At 37.0% G+C, this 25876-nt stretch overlaps 2 protein-coding genes and 1 long non-coding RNA gene across 15 annotated transcripts in view; 2 read left to right on the forward strand and 1 right to left on the reverse strand.

Annotated features, from left to right (window-relative positions):
- Positions 1–6382, forward strand: part of LOC109408687 (kinesin-like protein KIF13A) — a 193114-nt gene extending 186732 nt beyond the window's left edge. For all 13 annotated transcript variants that reach the window (XM_062854349.1, XM_062854341.1, XM_062854348.1 and 10 more), the window contains 2 exons: positions 233–413; positions 481–6382. In XM_062854349.1, coding sequence (XP_062710333.1) covers positions 233–413; positions 481–536 — 237 coding nt within the window. In that variant the 3' untranslated portion in view covers positions 537–6382. The remainder of the gene's footprint in view (positions 1–232; positions 414–480) is intronic.
- Positions 4168–21399, reverse strand: LOC109408743 (uncharacterized). Its single transcript, XM_062854366.1, has 3 exons — positions 21263–21399; positions 21034–21115; positions 4168–6776 (listed from the first exon to the last, which is right to left on the reverse strand). Exons 1-3 carry the CDS (start codon positions 21290–21292, stop codon positions 6436–6438), a joined length of 453 nt encoding a protein of 150 aa, XP_062710350.1. The 5' UTR covers positions 21293–21399; the 3' UTR covers positions 4168–6435.
- A 156-nt stretch (positions 21400–21555) lies between these two features.
- LOC109410489 (uncharacterized) lies at positions 21556–22651 on the forward strand. The gene is made up of 2 exons (XR_003896654.2): positions 21556–22346; positions 22422–22651. It is a non-coding gene; the product is annotated as an uncharacterized LOC109410489 (long non-coding RNA).
- Positions 22652–25876: the final 3225 nt, after the last annotated feature.

Consider the following 25876-nt stretch of genomic DNA (forward strand, 5'->3'; position numbering starts at 1 on the left):
ATGGGGAACAGACGCTGTTGTGAGCCGCTCCTCTGACCGGGGTAGGGTACCCGATCTTCCCTGATATTGCTCACAATTTCCGGCCGGCACTACGAGAAGGTAGCGATAAGAGTTGCTGAGAAGATGCTAATGTTCTCAATGCGATTTGTATTACGCATTAGCCAGCCTTTACTGTACCTAGGTACTAAGGTACGAAAATCCGTGTATAACCGTATTTCCTTTACTTCTTCAGGGTGGCACCTGGATCGGTGTGGAGCTGGACACGCCCACCGGCAAGAACGACGGCACGGTCCAGGGAATACAGTACTTCAACTGTAAGCAGAAGCATGGAATTTTCGTCCGGGTGGACAAGCTCATCCTGGACAAACGGGGTCGTGCAATCCGAGAGCTGAAGCGGGCCGAAAAGATGAAGGGTAGGTAGACTGAGAGTGAATCGGGAGTTTTGGATCTAATCATTTTTTCCTTTCTTCCTTCGATTAGCGGAGTTTGCTGGCCAGAAGGGCAAACCGGTCAGTGCGACCGGCCCACGTAAATGATACGGGTTTAACCGGGGTCTCAGCACCGCGATGATGTCGAGCGGGTCCTGCTCGGCTGCTGCGGTGGCGAGGCCGATGCCACGAAGACGGTTCGTACCCAAGTCCGCCTCCATGGCGGCATTCGGACGGACGAAGTAGAATATAACTGTCTAGCAGTAATAGCACATAACCTCCCTTGCCGGATGTTCCTCGCTCAGCTTCCCCTCAGTCAAAGGACGGGGAAAGTGGTGGGAATTCCGAGAGAGGGATCAATCAGTAACCGAAGAGAAAAAAGAGATTCGTTTCATCAACCACCCTAGATCATCCTCGATAGTGTACCTTGTTTTTTCGTGATTAAGTTTACAAAGTCGTGATACATAAACATAATAGCCGAAAGGATTTACCCACTATGAGAAATGTCGGTATGTATAAGCATGATTTCTGAGCAATGAAAGGATAATAATTGTCTATCAAATTATTTCAATTATTTATACTTTTGTAGTGTGTGACATAGAAAAAGACATATTGCATCCAAATCAAGCTTTTCCCGTAAATCAGAAAAAAGGGTAACTGAAACCTAAACAAAAATATATTTATTGAATAAGCGTTTGCAAGTGCATTCTAGATAGAACGAGTGAAAAGCCGTTATTAAGAAGAAACAAAAAAAAAACGTGTCAGGAAAGCAAATTTACGATCCAGAAAACGATATGAAACCAACCAACCAGTTCTGTCCAAGGTGAAGCCACAACCACAAACAAGCTCTAAAAGTTATTATCAGCTATATTGTATACACCGTAAGCATAAAAACAAAAATTGTGTAAATTGGAAAAAAGTTCACCCCTTTAAGGAGGAGAACAATTATTGAATATGTGACACTATATATTGCTAATGAGAATCAAGAACTCAACACATACACACACAAACACACAACCAGAACAACAACAACAACAACTTTGTAGCCAAAATCATCAGACGAAGCAGGAGACAAGGGGTTCAAAGACAAAGACGATTGCGATATAAGAACTATGAATATTTATATTTATACACAAACAAACAAAACAAAAATTAACAATACGTCTTATAAAACGATTTATTCTACCGCGCTTCTTTGCTACAAACAAACAAACACACGACAAAGCCAAAAAGAAATAAGGCAAGGATTTTTCAATCTCTTTCTTCTCTGTATAAAAAGCAAAATCTCTATACACGACAGCAGCGGTGCAGAACGATCGCATTTGCGAAAAGAACAATAGTACCCAGAGTCAGCGATGAAGGAAATCGAAATGTTACACAGGGAAAAATTTCTACTCAATGACTGAGTTGGCCTTACTCAGGAATCGAAAAATCCTTTGTTTTCTTACTCAGATTCCGTTAAAAGTGGGACAACCCATTGCCAATGGGTTGTTCCACTTTTAGCCGAAACTGAGTAAGAAAACAAAGGATTTTTCGGCCAACTCAGTCATTGAGTAGAATTTTTTCTCGGTGTAAACACACAAAGCACAGCTTGAAATCGGACTAGTAGAAGAGGAACGTGAAAAACCCTGAGTGCACAGTGGATCGGATTTCGGAATGCAGTTTGGATTGACGAAGTTAATGAAGTGACCATTTGCATTGATAATAAAGAATAAGGTGACTCCCCATTTAATTTATACGACGAGTCATTTTCTCATCTCGATATACGAATCCGACTTTTGTCACGTCACTCTATTCTCAGAATGAGCACAAATAAAAGTTGAAAACTACAAAAACGAACATCCAGGAACTTGAAAGTACCGATCAAGTTCCAAAGAGCATCTTTAACAGCTTTCAAGCTGTTCAAGTAGCTGACAGTGAGTTAAACTTGTGTGTGAAGTTCTAAACAGGTTCAATGTGGACTTTTGATTACTTGGGATGTTTGCTGAAACCAAGTTGTAATTGAGTCTGTATGAAACAAAGAGTTTTAAAAAGTTCCGAACATTTGAGTTTGTTTCAGAAAACAGCTTATTGAAAAACATACTTAGATAAGTGTAAAAATTCGCTAGCAAATTTGGAGTAGGACTTCACAATTGACAAAGGACTACGCTTTTCAACTCCAACTCTATATTTTTGAAATAAATTTCGCGGCAGCTTTTCAGATAATCGCGAGAAGATATTTTAACACTCGAAATTAGCCGACTAAACACCAATCAGGGACTCCACATCAATCCAGCCGATTTCTCAACCACGACGCACTGTGCAATCAAGAGATAGGAAATTTTCATCGAAGAAGCCCAAGCTTGAAGCGTAAAGGAAGAGAATAGAATAGCCCACACCAGGAACCAGAGAACCGATTAGTAGTCGACCATAGAATCCTATTGCGGTAAGAAATTCAACTAACTTTTTCCCAGCAGTCAGTCAGTGAAATCGTTATCAGTAGAATAGAGTTTAAAAATCAATGTGATGATGTGTCCAGTCGCGCCATCTTCTACAGTAGGCACGGTACATAGGCAGTAGGCGGCGACCGCAATGTAACAAGAGACTACCCGAAAACCAAAACGGAAATTTAAACATTCAGTGAGTCCATCCCTTTTCGACATGAAACAACTTTTTTTTTTGAGTATTGGTTTTACAACAATTTAGATGAAAACAATGGAAAAAATCGATCGTATATCATTAGAGTTGAGTAGGCAGTGGTGTTATTTTTCTAATCCCTCTCGACTTCGGCATATTTTCTGATAAGTAGTCAAAACTGTGTGTTTTATCTATTCGAGGCTTCGGAACTTTGGGAAAGGAACTGATTTTTTTTTTCAGTGTAGTTATGCAAAAGGTATTGGATCAAATAACCGAAGAGAGCAAGAAGACGAATGAGATCCTTCAAAGTTTGGAACGGGGCGGAGATGTTTTTGTTTTCATCGAAAACCTAGAAACGAATCGAAATGCAAATGTGAGAAAACATAAAAATTCTGTTCAATAAGAGGAAAAAACAAAATACGAATAACTACTCTTCAAACTTCTCAGTGTTTTATAGGCAATAATTAGGGCAACACATAAAGCTACCAGGAAGCTACTATTTTAGAGAACAGCAGGAAACACTCTTGTAATAATTTATAAACATTGATGATGAAAATGGTTAAACTGTTGAACATAACGTCGTTATCGACTACGGTAGTACGGTAGTGCGCGGTGTCTAGTTGTGGATATCGCTAGGATTGTTGAATATAAATAGAGGCGCGTTTAGAGGCTTGTGTAGGACCAGACCCAGTCAGTATAAGTATAGAGGAGACATCTTCGAATAATAGTGCGTGAAAACTAGTGGGTGCGAGGAGATGCGATTTTGATTTCATTTAATGGTTTTCAGTTGGGACTGAGGGTAGCGGTTGTTTGATTGTAAAAATGTTTAAGGTTATCACCAACCAGAGAAGTCTCTGTCTCTATCGGCAACCATGTACTTCGTTTTGGTCGCGTTCATTGTTCAGCCTGTTCTTGCAGTCTCCCGTATCAGGGGAGCAGAGAAAAGCTTCCCCCACTGTCTTACGATCGATAAGAACTCTTTAAAAAGTAGTTTATGAAGACATGAAAACTTCTATTACCGGCCACGCTCATCTTCTTTGTTATGAAGCAAAGGACCTGATCGTCGGCATCGCTTTCATAAATTTAAATTTGATGGAGTGGCGTATTCGCCATTACACTGTACAGCGTAACTGTTAAATACACGGAAAAATAATGCAAGGGTGGTGATCTTCTTACATTTCGCTGCAAAACCTACTTCATTTAACATCTTTGTAGGCAAATTCAGAGAATGGCTATGCAGAGAAAGAAATGCAGAATTCATCTCATTTGGTGAGTTCGTTTCTGTTATTTTGTTTTGTTTTTTTAGGTTCAATTGAGCAACCGTGATTTCAGAGCGCCACCTTTTTTAGTAAAACAGAGAGCCGTAGTCCTACGTCAAAAAAAAAAAAGTCATTGCAAAATTCGCGAAACTGCTTCATCTAAGTTATATTACTCCCTTCTCGACATGGTTTCCCATGGGTGGACACGTGCTCCAGTACAAGAGATACCCGCCCCCATAAACGGCTTTGATGGCTACGACCCCGAAGCGTAGCCATAGAACTAAGCGCGAATTCGACGATTAACGGTAAAACAAAATCCATTCGCGCACAACGCCATCTCGAAAATCCTACTGGCTTAGACGCGCAAAACACCCAAAAAAAAAGTGCGCGTTTTCCTCCAGTAGCGAGTGCGCCACGTGCCCACCCTGCACCGGCCACGTCCAAACGAGCATCTCTGCTCGCCCCACATCGCATCGCACCGCAACAGTCCCAAATTGAAAACACCTTCAAAGCAATAGTAAAATTTTCACACGATTTCAGACTTTCTTCGATACTGATGATCTCCTTGTGTCGCTTAAATAGTAAATCGGATTTACGAAAAAAAACCCTCGTTCCTTCGTCGTATTTGAATAAGTTAGACCCGAGAGCTCCATCCCGTAGTTGGACGGCCCCAGTCAGGCATTGAAGGAGGTTTTAGCGAGTAGTTCTAGAAGAGAAGGCAGCGAACCTGAGTGGAGTGAATCAATAGGAAAAGACATAGGTACGTGTTAGCGCTAGGCCAACTATTCTCTTATAGGTTTAACGACGTTGTTGTGTACCAATCGTGAAAACACCACATTTTCGCTGTCCGCTGTCTTTTTCTCTTTCCGTCGATGTATCCGTGTAAAGAAACATCGCATCGTATCGTCTCATCAGTCGTCAGTTTTTATTGTCATTTTCACATACAGCCTACTTCTAGATAGAACGAACGGAACAATAGACGAGACGCGCGAACGGTCGGTGAACGACCAGGATTCAGTTACTTTTGCACCATCTTAATCGTGCACGTGCTTGTGTAGTGTAGAAACCACCGCCGCGCCGCGGTATCGTGTAGAATATCCGAGAGACCCATTCGCCGTCGGATCAGTCAATGGATCGCCAAGGGGCAAATGTGCAATTTCTATTTGTTGGTTACAGAGAGCTTGTTTTGCACTGAACAAAAACCCCACGCTAGTTTCGGTTGGTTTCTCAAACGTCTGACCGACTAATCGTGTGTAAATCAAAATCATGTTGCTAGTTTTAAGTTATTGTTTTAAGTTGAAGCCTCAAAGCTGAAAGACTTTGTTAAAAAAATATTGTATCTTCCTATGTTAGCGTTTACTTTTATGCTTGTGTGTAAAAAAAACCATGTGATTTAGTTTATATCTTTGATAACCTTAATAGAAACCCATCAGTAATGGCACAATGTTATCATCATCAGCAGTTTTTGCGTTCGCTTACATCCCTCGTGGTGCTATGTATTTCAATTGCGTTGCAACGCTTCAATCATCATATCATTCAGTTCTATTTTAATGCAAAAAATTGAACACACAAACTGTAAAATTCACACGACGTAGCCAATTTGTTCATCTGCCTGTGCATTGTGTAAATTACAAGAACCATCATAGAGACTACAGAATACACCAGAGAAATAGACAAGATTAGTCTTATACTACATCTGTTTTTTAAAACATACAGCTAAACATACATTAACATTAAATTACCAGTTTAAAGTTTTTCGTTGAAAGTAATGGCGCAGCAAGACGGCGACGAAATGCAGCAAACAATGGGTGTAGAAAAAAAGAGGTTTAAAAATGATAAATTCTAGTCAAAAAAAGATGAAAAAACATAAACATAATAACTATCGAAAAAAAAACAGAGAAAACCAGAAAATAACATAAATAGAGGCGTGGAGACATTTAAAAACAAGAAGGAAGAATCGCTAAGAATCAATAACTATACAAGAAAAGGAATCGTTGGCAAAAAACGAAAAGAAAACAGATACAAAAATATATTAATACTGCTTATTCTGTAATTAAAAGAAGAATGATCAAAAAATCACGAAGGTGTGGTGATACATCAGCTAGAACGAACATCCGAAAGCCCTAGCAGTTCTAAGAGTCACCTGTTTTATTCGCCTTGGCTCTCTGCTTGGCCATCTTGTTCTTCGACAGGGGTTTCTCCTCCAGTGGTTTCACGGTGTTGGTCAATTTGTACAGCAGTACCGACGAGCTTGGGTCGCAGAATGCAATGATGACGGAGGTGGCCGAACCGTCTGAACCGCCGGATGTTGTCAGTTCCGTTTGGTAGCGATCGATGTCCGTCATGGAGACACCCTCGAATGTTGGCACAGGGATGTACACCTCCGGGGAAGAGTCTTGCTGCTTACGTGCTGTGAGGTAGATTAGATTGAGCTGCTTCGAGTAATAGTACTGGACGTCCCAGAGGTGGCGTTCTATTTAGGGGGATGGAGAAATATAAACGACTGTTAAGTCTTTGAGGACTCTTTTTTTTTCACGCGTTATTTTGCAGTTTTTTTTTTAAGTAATTCTACATTTTGTTCACATGTGTTTGGTTGTCTTCGAGTTTGAATCATAAAGTCTATGGGTCTTACAGTAACTTTTACAGCATGTAAAACTACGATGTGTAATCTGTTCAACAAATATTTCATAATTTGGGATGTACCCAAGTAACATTTTGATGTCGAATTGGTCTTGTAGAGAATTTGAGAACCATCATAAAACCTAATACCTTTTATTTTGGTTTTATGGTGTTTCTGCATACCTCTTTTAGTCTATTCGACTAAAACATCCAAGTCAACAAGTGATCGTATAAGATGTTGCATAAAAGATGGTTAAGTGGAGGCGATATGCGTACATTTTACATGCGCCTAAATGGAGGCATGCACGTATATGGCCTCCACTTTAACATCTTATGCAACATCTTATACGATTTCTGGTTGTCTGGAATGTTACTTAGGTATTAAGGAGTTCAGTACATAAGATCTATTGCGGCTAGATTTTTTTGTAATTGCGCCTTTACCGAGCACCAAACAGGGTTTCAAGAAAAACTATCCTCTCCAGCATTTTGCTATAATTTTTTTGAGAAATTCCCTGAAGACATTCTACAGCAAATTTATAAAACATTCCTCAAGATAGAAATTCACAAAATCGCATGCCTGTTTTATGGATATTTCTTAAACGCGTTATAGACAAGCACTGTCATGGTAACATCAAAGCTGTTTACTCATGGTTTCCAATTTCAGCGTCTCTTCGCTATAACTTGAAATTTTGTACAAGGCTAGATACTATACGTATCTCATCGCGTTCCAAAAATTGTGTCAATTAGTTCAGAATTGGCTGAGTTCTAGCAGAAAAGTATTCAAAATAGGACCCCTGCCGAGATAGTTCCACTTCCCTACTGGTACGCCCCCAAGAAAATTACTTCAATATTGAACTTTATGCCCATTTTTGGATGCTTTCTCCTAATTAGGATCCTAATTTCGGTACCGCAAAATTTCTAGAACAATCAGGCTTATTCTGCGCGGCGTGTGAGGTGAGATAAATTGTTTCGTCTCACGTGACGTGAAACGACTAATGTAAATATATCAAATGGGGCGTGTCGACTTTTGTCACCTCATTCGACTCTTCTCACCTCACACGCCGCGCAGAATAAGCCTGAATGCTTCTGTCGTTCGGCAGCTCAAAATTCATGACTGTAAAACAGTGTCTACCTCTAGAAGTTGCTTAGAGATTTCTTCTGAAATTTCTCCAATAATTTCTCAAAGATTTCTGGAAGTATTGCAGAAACCAATTAATTTCATGATTTCAGCAAGAATTCCTCCAAAGATAGCTCCGGGAATTCCTTTGGGATTTCCTTCAGCATTATTTTTTTTAGATTTTTTCCAGGAATTTCTGAAGAAATTTCTCTACAAATTATTCAAGATATTCCTCCCGGCGTTTATCCGGTTTTCAACCAGCCATTCCTTGAAAACAAAAACCAATTCTTGCAGAAACTCCTTCAAAATTTCAATCAAACATTGCTCCAGTTATTATTTCAGTAATTCCTAAAGAGATTCTTGTAGGGCATTCTCAAGAGGCTCCTCTGATTCTTCTTCTTCTTTTTGGCTCGACGTCCCCACTGGGACTTGACCTGCCTCGGTTCAACTTAGTGTTCATTTGAGCACTTCCACAGTTATTAATTGAGGGAAAACGTGAAAAATAGCGCGCGTTTGGGTCAGTTGCGATGGCGATCGCGATCGGGTGGCATTGTTCGAAGAAAAAAAGTGAAAAATGATGCGTGTTTGGAGCAGTTGCGATGGGGATCTCGATCGGGTTGCATCGTTCGGCGGAAAAAAAAACGAAAAATGACGCGTGTTTGTGGCAGTTGTGATGGAAATCTCGGTCGCGTTGCATTGTTCGGAGGAAAAAGTGAAATGTGCCACGTGTATGGGACAGGTGCACATTGTCCTTCCTCGTGAAGTGATAAAAATGGATGCACACTTGGTAGCAAACAGTATTGCAGAAAAGTGAAGAAGTAAGGAGTGGTTGCGGTCATCCGACGACATGGAACTGGGTGAGATCATTCCAAGTTTTTTTTTTACAAACTAGAAGAAGTTGGGGAAAAAGGATAGAAGAAAGTGATTGCAGTTCACAACAATCATTGAGCAAATTTAAAATAATTGGCTTAATTACCTCAACGGCTGTCGATCACAGGTAATACATGGGTCTACTCTTAAGGTCCTATTCGACTGTTTGTCATAATGACAGATATTTGCCATTGAAGCCCGACATTCATCCAAGGTTGCTATGATTCATGTTGTATTGGTTAATTGTTGGGCATATTTGGCCACATATTTGTCTTGTCTAATGGGGCCTTTAGCAAAATACATAATTCGAAAATAGCTATCTAAGCTTGAATGTTTATTCTCCGTATACTCTAAGGTCAATACTGTGGGAAACGCGCGCCTATTTACGTGAGTCGGTCGGTTTTCTCGGTAGGGCGACGGGGACGCGAATATTGAATGCGAAATCAGAAACACGCGGTAACTTTCGTGGGAAAGTCCGTTTTTACGGCAGTGTAAACAATAAATGCGTTTAGGTTATCTAAAAACCCACACTTTGAGACTGTTTTCTTGCTAACTGTTCATCAGGTTATCGAAATTGCCGCAATTTGATGTGTCGCAAGCATATCATTGGATCACTTTTATATGGTCACTTCCAGCAGGACACACGGAACCGGTTCCGGAACACTACCGGATCAGACATGGTCTGAGACTGTTTTCTTACCTACTGTTAATCAAGTAAAAATGCCGCAGTTTGATGTGTCGCATGCATAGGTTTGGGTCATTTTTATATTTACCACTACCAGCGGAACATCCGGAACCGGTTCCGGAACACTACCGGTTCAGATATGGTCTGAAACTGTTTTCTTGCAAACTGTTCATCAGGTTATCGAAATTGCCGCGATTTGATGTGTCGCATGCATAGATTTGGTTCACTTTTATATTTGGCCACTTCCGGCGGGACACCCGAAACCGGTTCCGGAATACTACCGGTTCAGATATGGTGTGAGACTGTTTTATTGCTAACTGTTTGTCAGGTAATCGAAAATGCCGCAGTTTGATGTGTCGCATGTATGTGTTTGTTACATTTTTATGTATGGCCCCTTCCAAGGGTACTGGTCCGGAACACCTAAATGGCCATAACTCCGGAACGGCTGGACCGATCCAAACCATTTTCAATAAGAAACAATGGGACCAGATTCCGCGTCGAATGAACCGTCGGTCATAAAAATCGGTTGAGGTTTACTGCCAAAAAGTGATGTGAGTTTATTTTGTACACACACATACTCACACACACACATACACACACACACATATACATACACACACACAGACATCACCTCAATTCGTCGAGCTGAGTTGATTGGTATATGTGACTCGACCCTCCGGGCCTTCTATCAAAAAGTCATTTTTGGAGTGAACATATAGCCTTTCCAGTACACTTAGTGTACGAGAAAGGCAAAAACATTTTACAAAGTCCCATATATTTTTCCTAATATTTTTAACATCATGAATTAGCAGTAACTTAAGTGTTATATGGTATGAAGTTTTGTCATTGGAGCTTGTACGTAAAATCTATTTTGATATCAAAAATCTCAAAAATGCTTGTTTCGGAAATCGATGAAAAACAAATTGAGGAAATAATACAAGCATTTGGTTATTCTGGTCTACTTAACAAATTTTGAGGCGGAAAGACAGCTTTTATTTATTATAAACAATCCAAGATTAAGGTTTTTGGAAAATCGAAATTATATTGCTAATTTAGAGAAAATTTTCCACTTTACGGAAGATTTAAAAGCTACCGCAGCTGTCAGACTGATGATTTTCAGCAATGTATCATCAATCAGTCCAAGGATACCTTGGATCGAGCCTTGGATACGACGCCGATGATCATTGTTTGTTGTTGCTTTTCAGAACATTTCACTTTGCAAGCATGCTTTGATTTGACCAAATTTTTCAATGGTACGATCATTTTCATGGCTGCGGTAGGACTTTGACAGCTGCGGTAGAACTCGGCGGCTACCGCAGAGTGGAAATTTTTCTAAAAATCCGCAATATGGCATCTATCACATATCCGAGATGAATATGCAGAGTTTTTTTTTGTCTAATTTTTTTTCCAAATATCCTGAAACACCTTCGAAGACATCATTAAAATCCTACAAATCGTTTTGAGTAAGAATATTTTGATGAATGAAAATGTTTCTTTTTCTTTTTGCAGTCAAATTGAAAACAACAAGTCAAAAATGGCATTTTTTTCGAATTTTGGACTGGAAATACTCATAACTTCATTAAAAATTCCTCTCAACCATTATCACAGTGTTTCTCGTTAGGTATGTGTAGAAATTCTACAAGAGTCCCTGCCCACATTTATCAAATAAATACTCTGTGTTTTTTCCAAAATTTCCATGCATTTTTTTTTTCAGGAGTCTTAAGGGGTATGCCTGATTTTTGTCGGCTTTCTGTAGATTCTCTGTAACTGTAAGCCAAAAACTACCAAATTTATGCCAGAGCTTTTAAGGAATTTCTTTAGGAGTTCCATCCCTTGATGTTTTCCTGGAGTTTCTTCTGGGATTTCATCTCGAATTACCAGGATTTCTTTGAGAAAGTATTCTAGGATTTCCCTTGAAGTTCCCTCATGAAGTTCTCTTGTACAAATTTCTGTTGGAGTTTCTACGGGGATTTTTCCATTGTTTTTTTCTACTGGAATTTCTTCTGGAATTCCTCGCTATAGTACCTCAAATTTGCCATTTCCAACCTTTAATGATGCAAATCGACTAGAAAAAATGTGTGACCAACAGATCACGTTCACAAAAGATGGTTGCAATCATTCAAACTTAACAATTTGCTCAAATTATGATAGAAATAAACTATTTTCCTTAAATTTTCGGCTTCCTTGTACCCTATTTCGCCATAATGTATCAGTTATGGCTAATCCCATAAGGAATGCATGTAAATAGTGCGAAGTGGAACACAAATTAACAAATGTGCCCATAACTGGTACAGGGTTCCTATCATTGGCACACGCCGTAATTAATACTAAAAGTAGTTTTGGCTCCGTTTTCTATATTTTTCCTGTAAAGTATGATAACTAATCAATCATTTTGACATATCGATGACATTCGCAGGTCTTCTTCTTATTTTTATAGAAAAAGTTTTTTTAGGTAACTACCAGCGATTCCAAGCAACAGCATCAAAATTAAGGAAATTTTTTAATTCATGATTTTCTATTGAACTGAAACTTTGCATAGTTTTTCAGTTTCATCTAAATCGCCATTTTTCGATATCAAATTTTTATTTTGAATCACGACTAACTTTTCAAAAGGGTGTATGTGATAATGATTCAAAAATATTCAAAAATCTGCACAGCCAAAATGGTTCGTTCGATTGCTATGAATTTTTCAACAAAGTTAGATAACTAAATGGTGATTCCTAAGTAAATATACACTGTGAAAAAAAAAAATTTTTTAACATGAAAAAATATAATTTTTGCCACAAAAACTCAAATAACTCAAAACCCTATCTTTTTACCAACGTAATTTTTTTAGGGAAGACGGTCCATTGTATTAGCAATCTACCATAAAAATTTGGTGATGGTAAACTAATAAACAAAAAAGTTATAACATTTCAAATATTTCACAATTTTTACATTTGGTAAATATTTTTTTCTGGGTTAATTAGGCTAATACAAATTTCGATTTTCTCTTATGTCACCGCCCCCTCGGAAAATTTTGGTCGGAATTCAACATTTTGAGGGGGGCACAAATAAAATGTTCAAGAAAATCAACAAATTTAAGGTGTAATTCGAGTTCCACAGAAACTTTCTTAATAAATCCGATGAGTTTATCTATGTTGCCTAATTGTTTGGATATTTTTCCATCGAATACATTTATTATTTATCATCCTCCCCCTTAACGAGTCAACGAGCGCTGTGACAAAAGAAGAAAATGAGATTTGTTCCTGCCTTATTTCGATCAGAAATCGCAGTTTGATGATGATTTTATTGTTCAGAAAAGTTAGTTAACTAAATGGTGATTCCTAAGAAAATATACAGTGTAAAAAAATCTTTTTTAACATTAAAAAATATCATTTTTGTCACAAAAACTTAAATATCTCAAAACCCTATCTTTTTACCAACGTATTTTTTTTAGGGAAAATGGTCCATTGTTTTAGCAATCTACCATAAAAATTTGGTGATGATAAACTAATAAACAAAAAAGTTATGACAATTCAAACATTTCACAATTTTCACATTTAATAATAATTTTTTTTTCAGTGTAAATTATTTCGGCCGGAAATCGCAGTTTGATGCTGATTTTATTCTTAATGGCCATGCGTGAGTAAAACAAGCTGTTTTTATTATGTATTATGTATATTATATGTACAGTAATGTTCCGATTTTATCACGCCCTCCGCGCGTTAGTCGTTCATTCATTAATTTGCTGTTACATTTGAGGACAAGTGTTTTCCCTCTTCTTCAAGATGAATGTTGAAGGCGTGTTTTGCAACGTTAAAAATATTGAAATGGGTATAGATGTTGAAGTATATTTCAAAGAATTTTTGAAAAGGGGCGTGATTAAATTGTTTAAACAGATGTCGCTGATGGTACGGTGGCATGACTCTCTGCACTTAGCACTTCTGGCAATTTCTCAGTTGTTGTCGTTTTCGAACTTCCTGCGCCCTGCTTTACCGATGATATGCAGATGGCTCGCTTGTCAAAGTCTAGACGGCAGGACGTGCAAATGCGTAAATTTGTATTCAATATGGACATTTGGGCATATCCAGTCTCTTTCAGTTTATCTATGGCGCTTTCGGTGAGATTTCGTAACTCTTTTGAACATTTTTTTTTCATCAAACGGTCTACAAGAGAGCGTTGAGTTGAAGACCTTTGAGAAAGCAACTGTTCATGTTGCTCGTTAGATTATAATAAACAAAATCACTTATTAGTTTTAACTGACTAGTTTGGTGTTGTTTGCTTGGCTAAAGAAAAAAATTACTATAAAATTTTTAATATCCACAGCGGTAGTATTTTTTTGCTTTTTCGTGAGCATTGTCATGGTATGTAACGTAACACTGACGAAATTTTCATTGACCACGCCTTTAACCCTTATGTGACCGACAGGGTACCCAGCACTCATTTAAAAAGCACGGTGTAGAAAAATGCAAAAAGTATGTCGCACACATAACGGTTAACGATCATTTTGAATCTTGGTTGTGGCTTTCATAACCAGAAGAGCACCCATCGTTATTCTTTGCGTTTGACGTTTCACACTAGCGTCTTCTGATGACGATATTGCACAACGCAGTGTTTCGTGAAACATTTCCATTAGGTGGTGGTAGTGTGAACTGGGCGATGGGTTTTCACGAAAATTGTTCTAGGCGTTTCATCTGTTTGTCTGTGGTATGTACCTCTCATGCATTTGTTGTTGTTGAAGTTACTCGCATTCTTCCGATCATAAAGTCTGTTCTCTAAGAGGAACTTTTTTTTGCAGATAAACTAGCGTATACAAAACTTTTATTATACAGCTTTTGTCTTAAAAATAAGTTTAATTCCATTTTTCTTATAATCAACAGCTTTTCAACACTATCAAGGGATTTTTTCACCAGCCACGTACAATAAAAAGTATGACACTCTCAATATTTTTGATCACAACACTGGATCGCGTCTAAGTTTCAAATAGATACTATAGTAATTATGAGTAATCAAACAAAAATATCATGAAAACAACTTGTTCAATTCAGGTGCTAGCTTGTACAATAAAATCAGCACCAACATATAGTTCTCGAAATAATTTACACAGAAAATTTTTTTTTGTTACTAAATGTAAAAATTGTGAAATGGTTGAAATGTCATAACTTTTTTATTTATCAGTTTACCATCACCAAAATTTTATGGTAGATAGCTGATATAATGGGCCATTTCCCCTAAAAAATTGACGTTGGTAAAAAGATAGGGTTTTGAGATATTTGAGTTTTTGTGACAAAGATCATATTTTTTTAAGTAAAAAAAGAAATTTTTTACGGTGTATATTTTCTAAGGAATCATCATTTAGTTATCTAACTTTGCTGAAAAATTCATAACAATCGAACAATCCGTTTTTGCTGTACAGCTTTTAGAATATTTTTGAACTATTTTCGCATACACCCTTTTGAAAAGTTAGTCGTGAATGAATATGAAGGTTCAATATCGAAAAATGGCGATTTAGATGAAATTCAAAAACTGTGCAAAGTTTCAGATATTTTTGAAATGGTCGCTCAGGATCGACTGACATGACTCCGTGGAATTCCTCTAGTGCGATAACAGGCATAGGCACCCTACCTCAAGTTTATGTTGGATCAAATTCATTTAATATGATTCAGTGTTTATGCGCCAACTTCTGACTGAACCAGAGATTGCAGATAGTACCCTATAGAAGCAGTTTGGAGATTCCGCGTTGCATCACCTTTGCCAAGTGTTCTTCATCGCCATCCAACCATAGCAACCGGTTCCCGGCAAGAGGAAGCCGACGTAAATAAATAATATAATTAATTAATTGATTACGTCGCATTAGGTTAAAATCAAAAGACCAAATCGGCAGAAAACTGTCCGCGCCGTCCGTCCCCATGGAAAGCGAATTAAAAACGCTGAAAAGCATGCAAAACCAGATTAAAAAGATGCTGGAATATTTTTATCTCGGCGCGTTTCTTCTTTCCGGGGCTGTGTGGTGACACACCATCCCTCAATTAACCAGAGGCAGCAGTTATTTCGGCAGGATGTTTTCGTTGTTTTGTCGGGCTGCTGAATGCTGTTGTTGCTGCTGCTGCTGCTGCTGATCGGACGGTGCAGTGTTATTGTCATTAGCTTGTCTTGTTTCTCCGTGCTTAATTCATTTTGCTGTCGAAGGCAGGGGGAATCGGTATAAAATGAGGTATAGAGCTGAAGTAAATGACAATTGTATTTGAACAAATGACACTTGTTTCTGTTGAATGTCTCTCAGTCAACGAAATTATAGGTTATCCATTTGGAAATTTAGACGAGGAAATTTATTGTTAAATTTGTCATACAGTTGTTTACACTATAAATTTATGAATATTCGTTACAATTCACCAACTCCGAAAAAAATGATTTACCTATGTATAAGATTTTTTTTAACGCAACATAAACGATAGATACAGGTCGGACTCGATTATCCGGGTGAGTCCAAAATTATTTCACCCCGGATAATCGAATCACCCGGATAATCGAGCCATGCTTCTTTTCTTTTATTTTTGATATTCTTCAATCAAAAACTGTTTGTTAAACATAGAAGCTAACATACATAACGTTGTAGTTCCTTAACTCAACGTCTGGTATTATTACAACCATGTTTTTAAAAAATGAAATTTTAGCTGAAAAATGTGCAAAAATAAAAACAATTTACAAATAGGCTAAATCCTACTTACAGGTGTTGTATTTGATGTTTATCACATTGTTTGACATATTGTAATCTAAAAATTTGTAAACAAATCAAAAACAAACTTTTCCCCGGATAATCGAGCCATTTTTCCCGGATAATCGAGCCCCGGATAATTGGGCCCCCGGTTAATTGAACCCCCGGATAATCGAGTCCGACCTGTACCAAGATACAATCGGACTTCTCCTCGAGTGAAGCATTTCGTTCCGTTCTCTGCTTTAGTTATGTGAGACTCTGCACACCGAAGAAGACGACTATGGCAACTGACTGTCACCGTTTCTTTCAGGTGCACAAAGCAGCACCGGGGCAAAGCCTTTATAGTGGCTTAATTTTCGATAAGCCAAACACTGCTATAGCTGGCATGCGGCATTTTGAGCAATGTTGAAAGAGGATTTTAGCGGAGAGAGATAATACATACTAATTTGGAGGCTGGTTTTAACAAATTAATTTATTTGGAGCCAGAGTCGGAGTTGGGTCAACCTGAGATCTTTTGTGTATGTACTTATGACCACGGTATCAGAAAAATCAGCATTAAACATCACCATATTTAGCGAACTGAAGTTCGCTTTAGTTGAATAGTTCAAAGATATTCTTTGAAGTACAGATTGATGAAAATAATTTGTTTTATCTAAGGCCCATACAAATTCCGAAACAGAAAGGAGTCTACGTAGTATACGGTCTGCCACACTATATAGTGTAAGACTAAGCATCCACAATCATTCTGAAGCAATGAATTGTAAATAATGGTTTTGTTTACAAGTAAAAACTTTGATAATTATAATTAATACAACAAAGCGTAAATTTATTTTATGCAAATCCACACCATAAGAAAATGAACGATTTTTCAAACAGAGCCATTATCAAAATCGTGTCTCCGTACGAATACGTTGTAGTTTTCATGATTTGTCCATCTTCGAAATGTGCTCTAGTCGCGGAAGAGGGACAGAGCTTTTAACACAGAATCTTCTAATTAAGCGTTCGATATGCACGAGACACACCGATTTGCTACTTTTCGGAAATCGGAGCTGCTTTAGGGTGGTACACGGATCTTTGAAACATCAACAGAAATTGTAAAAAGATAGACCATCGAACTCCAATACTTTGACATACAAACATGCGCGTAAGGGGCTGTCCATAAACCACGTGGTCATTTTTTTGGGACTTTTCAAACCCCCCCCCCCCCCCCCCGCGTTTAATATAGAATGATTGTTGACGTATGTGCATTATCCTTACTATCGCGACCAAATATATCATAATCGGGATGAAGACCGTGTAGTGTATTTTCATATAACTAATGGATCATATCTCCTCCCAAAGTTGGCTGCAAGATCCACACCTTACCCTACCCTACTAACAAATACTCCTTCCCGAGACAACTGTGGAGATGCTGTGGATTCCACGGTTTCTAGTAACAACGGTTGTCGAACTAACATTCCTTCCCCTTTCCCGATGACCGTAAGAACGTGGCCGGCACCGTTATTGACTTTAAAATATTGAACTATCGAATTGTGCATATTGAGAGTGTGTAGCTAGTCCTAACCTAAGCACCATTCATTGGATTTCTGTGCAACTTCGATTGTTCTGATCAATCACGGAGTAGCAACTACGATATGTACGGTTATCTTTGCTTTGCTTTGAGCACTTCTATAGTTATTAATTGAAGGGCTTTCTTTGCCTGCCATTGCATGAATTTGTATATTGTTAGGCAAGTACAATGATACACTATGCCCAGGGAGTCGAGAAAATGTTCCCGACCGGAACGGGAATCGAACCCGCCGTCTCCGGATTGGCGATCCAAAGCCCTAACCACTAGGCTAACTGGAAACCCCCTCCTCCGATTATTCATCCCGAAATTTCTCCTGCGATTCCTTGAAAAATACATACATTTTCTTTGTATGAATGCTTTTCTGGAATTTTTGTTGCAGCATCGAGAGAGGTTTCTTTCTGGAATACCTCCTGAGAGTCTCCCAAAAATATCATTTCATAAATTCCTCTAGAAAATTCTTACGAGATTTGTCTCAAAAGTTCCTCAAACATTCCTCCGGGAATGAGCATGAGCATGAGCATGATTGACCGCCCGCGGTTGCTCCTCTGTTATTGCAAGGACAACTGCATTTACACAAAGAATTAACAGATGATGCTTGGGATTAGCTTTCTCTTCATTGTGTAAATGCTGGAATCCCAATACTTTTCAATAAGCAATACCAGCGCCGGCCGCGTCCGAATGCAGGTCAATTGAGGATAGGGAAGGAAGTGATGACGTGATTCTCGCTTAGGTCAATAACCGAGGAATTCTCTGTGTTACTACGAGAAATCACTAGGAGTTTGGACAGGGGAAATGGAGATGTGTTGAGGATTTCGTCGTGGTAAACGAATGTAATGTTTTGATTCGTGATTAATAATGCGCTCGCGAATAAATACCCTTCTAAACCTTGGACGACGAACGCGATCTATTATGCCTCAAAACTCACCCTACATAAGCTATTCATTCGCAACTAAGGAGAACACAATGCTAAACCCCGACGCATCTGTAGTTTGCGTTTCCGCGACAGACAATGCTGAATGCGATCGATTCACAAGTATTAACAAAATAACACATGATAAATAAATCAGAAAGATCTTATCGCATGGTTCGCCGTCTATTTTTTACCGACCCACTCTTTTTCCAGTATTTCATGCAACCTTTATTTGAGTCAAAACATTTATTCATTTGGACTAAAATATTACAAATGTCGACACCGAAGATGACGAACCATCCAAATTTTTGTGTACATGCAAAAAATGAAAGAAAAATATTTATTATCAACTAAAGGTGCATTTGGAACTAGCGCCGACACATGGCGTGACGAACTTTTCAATATTTGTTAGATAAATACACAAAAAACCATAAATCCTTTAGTATTAATTATAAAATGGATGAAATGGAACGAGCTCACCAATAAACATTTTTCGTCCAGTATCCAGTGCGTATGTTCTGCAGTATCTTCCACTAACTGGCCTCTTCTCCGAAATCAATTTCTCCAGTATTTTTTTTTGTAATTTCATGAAAAACTACTGTAAAACGCGAAAAGAATATCTGAAAAAAAAAAAAACCCTGGAGGAATCTCTGAAGTAACCCAGGAGATATTTCTGAATGACCCGCAGGAGCAGTATCAAAGAAAAACCTGACAAAATTTTGCAAAGGCCCTGGAAGAGTTTTCCGAAAGAATCACTGATTTTTTTTTGTAAAAAACTCTAGATAAATTTGTAAAAAAACTAAAGAAAAATTTCTGATGAAATCCCTTACTAACATTCATAGAATAATTCTCATACCACTGAAGAAGTCTCTGGAAATATTTCTGGAAGAATTTCTGAAGAAGTTTCACAAAGATACCGCGGAGGTCTTGTAAAGGAATCCTTCAAGGGTTTTTTTTGAATAAACCTTCAGTTGAAATCTCTGGAGATATTCTTTGAAAAAATCACTGAAAGAATATCTGAAAGAATCATAGAAAAATTTCCGAATAAATCGTAGAATTCCTTAAGAAATTTATGGAAATATATTTATGCAAATTCCCGAAGGAATCCCTCATCAAAATTTATGGATTTTCTGAAAGAATACCCGGAGGAAAGCGTGAAAGTTGTTTTTAAGGAAATTCTGGAAGAATCTGTAGAGAAACAGTTAAATTCTGTGAACATCTCATAAGAAATTTCCAAATGAAATAATAATGAAATCATAAATAAATTTCCAAAAGCTTCATAGAAGATCTGAAGAAAAATCTACAAGAAAAAATACAAACTGTTTAAGATTTACCACTATTATTGCTATCTGGTCTTAACAGGTGGTACTGGCGATAACAAAATCTTTGTCGTTTTCTCATCGCGAGGAAAATTTTATTCGGCGGCGTGGAAAAATATGAACAGCGGCGCGCCGGGTCAAGCGGTGTTGAGAGCTCCAACTGTGGTTCTACAAACTAATTATTAATCCAGTTGAAACGCGAAATGTATTTCCGAAATTGCAACCATGGGTCCAACGCATGGATTTGGAGAAAAATGGATTTTTGCTCGCACCAAATTTCGTGTTTTGACTGGATTGAAATTATTGTACACAGTGACCGGCACAAAAACAGATCTACCATTGAATGGTTACAGTTTCTAATGAAAACTACATGCAAAAATGATAAAAAAATAGCATTCATGCTTGTAAGCATTATGTAGTTTCTGTAGTTTAGGAAAAAATACTCATTATACTAACAATACCAAATAAACTAGTCCCATATCACCCTAAAATTGATAAAACTCATGTCAAAATAAATTTCATATGTCTAAAATATCACAATAGCATACACCAAGAAGCAAAACATCTTTTTTTCTGTCATACCTAATTTTTAAGCAATTTTCCTAAAACTATGTAAAATTGATGAAGAGTATTCATTGAAAGGTATATTTTATCATTTTTGCATGTAGTTTCCTTTAGAAACTGTAATCACTCTATTTTTGATCTTTTTTGTGCCGGTCACTGTAACTTGAATTTAAGTGTAGAATTAGCATTTAAGTTAAAATACACGTTAAAATAAACGAAAAAAATGTAACTTGAATATGAGACACGCTTATTACTATTATTTATTTATTTCGAACCTTTTGAACTTATAGTTTGAAAGAGGGAAAAGCTCCTTTGAGAGATTTCATTTCAAAAATTTTCTCAAAAAGGCACAAAACCTCTTCAGAAGAAGTTCACTTACCTTCGCAGAGATGAATGTAAAGCCGGTAGGCCGCAGAACATTGTGCCTCATTTTCGCAACCGAGCTGACGGATTTCTTTGAGCTGCAAGAATGAGAGAAATGCATTAGCAAATTTATGGGTGATTGAAAGTTAACGTGTATCATTACGTAGTTTATGTTGATACAAGTAAATAAAAATATATCAATTTGAGAAGCTTTGGAAATACAGTTAAACTGTAAACATACTTACTATTTTGAAGAGGGGACTACAAACATCCATCGTATGAAAATATCTTAAACATTAGAAATGATAAAATTAATTAATATATTAGTAGAAATATATTAAAACAAATGTAAATATTTTGATTCAAAAATGTTTTGACACTTTGTTCAAGGTTTGCCAAGCCGTTATAATCGTTATGAACGTTATCATATCCGTTCACAAATCTTGCACAGAATGTTGTACTCAATTTCACACTAGGGGAGGACTACATTTATTTCACGAAATCATTGGCCTAAGAATTGTCTATACTCCTGCTACTCCGTTAAACTTAAATTCTGGCTCGGTTATGTTTTTAACTGTTTTTTATAAGTGTTGAACTTTTTTTTTTACGATAAACTATCAATGCATTCTGTGGAGGGAGCACCTGTAACATGGCAAGAAAAATTGCAGAAAGTACCAGAATTGATTGGCTATGAGGGTTTTCTATAATAAAATAAATGTTTAAAGTACTTTCAACACAGCCAGATCGATTTTTTCTTCTTTTTTTTAATTTACCTATCTATCTTTTTGGCTCATTTATGTCTCCTGATTTACATTACAGTTCTAATTTCCCTTTTCTCTCGACCCATATCTTTCCGGTGCAACTATAGGGATATATCTCTTTTCAATTTACCTGTCTTCCAAACCGGTATTCTTCTTTTTACCGAAAGCCTAATACTGAACTTGCATACAACAAAAGCATATTTATAGGGGTTCAAATTACGTAAATTACCCTAGTGATTGAAAAAATCGCAGCATGTTTTTCGTAACGGTAGTAACGTCGTAACATGTCGAGGTAGATGTTTTTTATTAGCCTGTGCAGCCTTCGATGCTGTCTTGCTCTTCCCCATAGGAATTTTGACGTTTACTGAGGTCCCCGTTTTCAAAAATTAAGAAGGAGTGAGGAAGATAGCAGAAACTGGTGCAAAGGCTAATTGTTACCTAGCTTTAGGTAAAATGGACACAAGGCATTGAGGTTGAATAAGGTCGAATCCACCTCATTTCTATTATAAAAGACACAAGCAATCATTCTAATGTTGTCAATTGAACGAACCAGAAAGTGAAAAGTGAGGTAATACATTTTGAAATAGCTTTTTTATCTATAGTTTAAAGTACTTACATATTATATTTTTTCTCTTTTCAACAGAAAAAAAACGCCGGTTGAGGCTTGCAGATGGCAATTCGTATGTCTAATTTTGTCGAAATGTATCCCCATCTGTTCCATGGGTTCTATGAGCGCAACATCCGATACTATTTATAAAGGAAGCAAGAGCCATTCGGATGCAATAACCTTTAAGATTTGCTTTTGATAAAATCAAAGTGTAAGAAAAAAACAAGAAGATATAAATATACGCTAAGAAAATTTAAAAAAAATAATAGACAAACTTATATAAACTCCAAAACATGGCATACAGGGTGTTTACTGATCAGCGAAGATTAAATTCCCTGTAGGGTTACCATCCGTCCTTATTTAGCAGGACATGTCCTGATTTTGAACTCGTGTCGACTAAAATTGTTTAACAAATCCGTAGAGTTTTGCTCATTTTTGGGAAAATACCTACATGAAATGTCCTGAATTTCTATGCTATGCAGGTGGTAGCCCTAATTCCCTGACTTTTCCAGCTTCTTAGAAATATTTCTAGGTACCATAAAAATTCAAATATCCCCTAAATAAAAAAGCCCCGTTGGATGAACGTACGACTCATGCTGAAAAATCATCATTTTACAACTTGTTGCATAAAAAGCTATTTGTAAAAACTTTGCTAAATAAAGAACAATTTAGTTTAGAAATTGCAGCAGCTCTTGAAGATATTTCCAACAAAAAAAATAACAAAAATCTGATGAGAATTTGTTTTTAAAGCTGAACTAACATGGGAATACTAATGGATTTTTTTTTAGCGGAAATGTTTACCAAAAATTCTCGACAAATGTTGAAACGCAGCAATTGATAAATAATAAATTAATTTGATGAAAAAAATACCCATAAACAATTAGGAAAAACTGCCAAACTTAGGCCGATGCAAATATTATTTTCCTTTTATGTCCGAGACCTCTCATCGGGTACGAGGGGGGGCAAACATAAATAAGGAACAAACAAAAAAAAATATATTGAAAATTTAAAATTATACCAACTATTGAAAAAATATTTTTCAACTTTTGAAAAATAGTTGCTTGTCAACATTTTTTCAATTTAAAATGGAGTCATGAGCCGCCAAGGTTTTTTTTCACACCTTCAATATTTTGGGATTTTTGAAGGGGTGGGGGGTTGGGTGGTTGGTTGACATTTCAAAATTTCGTGAATATTTTATTTGTTTCCCCCTTAAAATGTTGAAATCCGACCAAAATTTTCCGAGGGGGTTTGGGTTGGGTGACATAATAGAAAATCGAAATTTGTGTCTGCCTAACTGTTTGCTACATTTCATAAAAAAAAACGAAGAAATTTCTAATAAAGGGTTTAAGGTAAAGTGGCCAGACGTCCCGGATTGTGCGGGACAGTCCCGGATTCAAGCAGCCTGTCCCGCATTTACAAGCGTCCCGGAAACGTCCCGGATTTAAACAATTAGGCAATTATATTCATAGTTTAGTTAATTTTTTATTTTTATTAAAAATTTAGAAAGTGGAAAAAGCCTCTTTGAGTGATTTCTTTTTTCTCTTTATGAAATCGTTCTCAAAAAGCACAACAACTATATTCATGTTAAACATTTTTAAAATAAACTTCTATTTTTCCTAGCTGATTGAAAAAAAAGAAGTTTATTATAGAATTCTGCTTAAGATATTATTATATTATGCTTTTTTTTTGCTTTTCCATGTAAAAAATCATTCCCATTTCAATTAGTTTAATGCATTTTATAAAGTTGTCGTCATTTTAAAGTCCTTCCTGTCTGATCATAAGCATTGTTCTGTACATTTCGAAAAATCTGAAACTTCTGACATTTTTGGGATATTTCGAAATTGGTGCAATGGTGTTGTTTCCCGCGTAATGTTGCAACATTTATTCCTGAGAATACATCAAAAGGCTGTGCAAAAGGTGTACTGAAATTATTGGAAAAACAATTGCTACGATATTTTTGAATAGTATTTGTAACAAATTATTTTATTCTGTGTCGGGAGGGGATTTCGGGCTATGCCTCCCTCAGAACCCAAATTTGCGAAAAAAAAATTTTAGATTGAAATCCTTCCTAACTAAAAAATTTTCGGCTGTGCCACTTTCTTGCGATACCACTGCTGCATATGGCTCCATTATTTGTTGCTGTTAACGCAATGTGAGTATTAACTTTGAAAAATGTTCTATTAGACAGCGCAAACCAGCCCTAAATTAAGTCCTTACGTAAAAAAAAAATACGCAAGTTTTTATGGATTAACATGTTGTCCCGCATTTAAGCAAAATATATCTGGTCACTTTTTTAACCTTCCGTTAATCGCGCTGTTGTACTTTGTACAACACATGAGAATTATCGACTATTACTTTGAAACCATCTTTTCTATCGATGTCAACCCCAAATGTATTCTACAGGAATCTTATTTGGAATATTATAAGACCTTTTTCGAAAACAGTATAACTCCTTATAATGCGAAAAATTGAAAATCGCAATATGAAGAACGTACTATATTTAAGATAAGATAGACAGTTGAATGTGAATTAGTGTATTTCAAAATCTAAATGATCTGGAAATATGGTGTCTTCGGCAAAGTTACTTGGGATATCAAGGGCCTTCGCGAGGTGATCTGAGAAATTCAGATTTCAACCGATAGGCGGCGCTAGTGAGCATGTAATTTTTATATCCCATATAACTCAGAATCCTGAGTACTTAGAAAGATGGTGTCTTCGGCAAAGTTGTTTGGTTGGTTTAACGCTAACTGATGGAGAGCCGTTTGGTTTGAAACTCCACATGTAGGTGGCGCTAGTGGGCATTGATATTTTATAACTCATACATCTCAGGACCCTGATTACTTAGAAAGATGGTGTCTTTTGCAAAGTTGTTTAGTAGATCAAACACTAACTGATGAAGACAAGTATGATGTGGAATTTCACATCCAGGTGGCGCAGTGAGTACTCAAATATAATAACTCATATATCTCAAGATCCTGATTACTTAGAAAGATGATGTCTTCAGCAAAATTGTTTAGTAGATCGAACACTAACTGATGGAGAGCCATATGATTTGAAACTCCACATCTAGGTGGCGCTAGTGGGTATTCAAATTTTGTAACTCATATGTCTTAGGACCCTAATTACTTAGAAAGATGTTGTCTTCTGAAAAATTGTTTAGTAGATCAAACACCAACCGATGAAGACAAGTATGACGTGCAATTTCACATCCAGGTGGCACTAGTGAGGATTCCAATTCTATACCTCATATATCTCAAGATCCTGATTACTTAGAAAGATGATATCTTCGACATTGTTGTTTGATTGATAAAGGATGGATGTACTTATCCCGTGACATTGACAACCTTAATATAGAGTATATTGAAATACGACGGTCAGATATTGAATATTTTACTAAGCGCTTTAACTTCATGTAAAATTAATCAATCAAGTGAAAATTTAAACAAATTATAATCAACTAGTTGTGTAATTTGTGTAATTTTCAAATTTTG

This window comes from Aedes albopictus, chromosome 2 (genome assembly GCF_035046485.1).
Source record: "Aedes albopictus strain Foshan chromosome 2, AalbF5, whole genome shotgun sequence".
Taxonomy (NCBI): domain Eukaryota; kingdom Metazoa; phylum Arthropoda; class Insecta; order Diptera; family Culicidae; genus Aedes; species Aedes albopictus.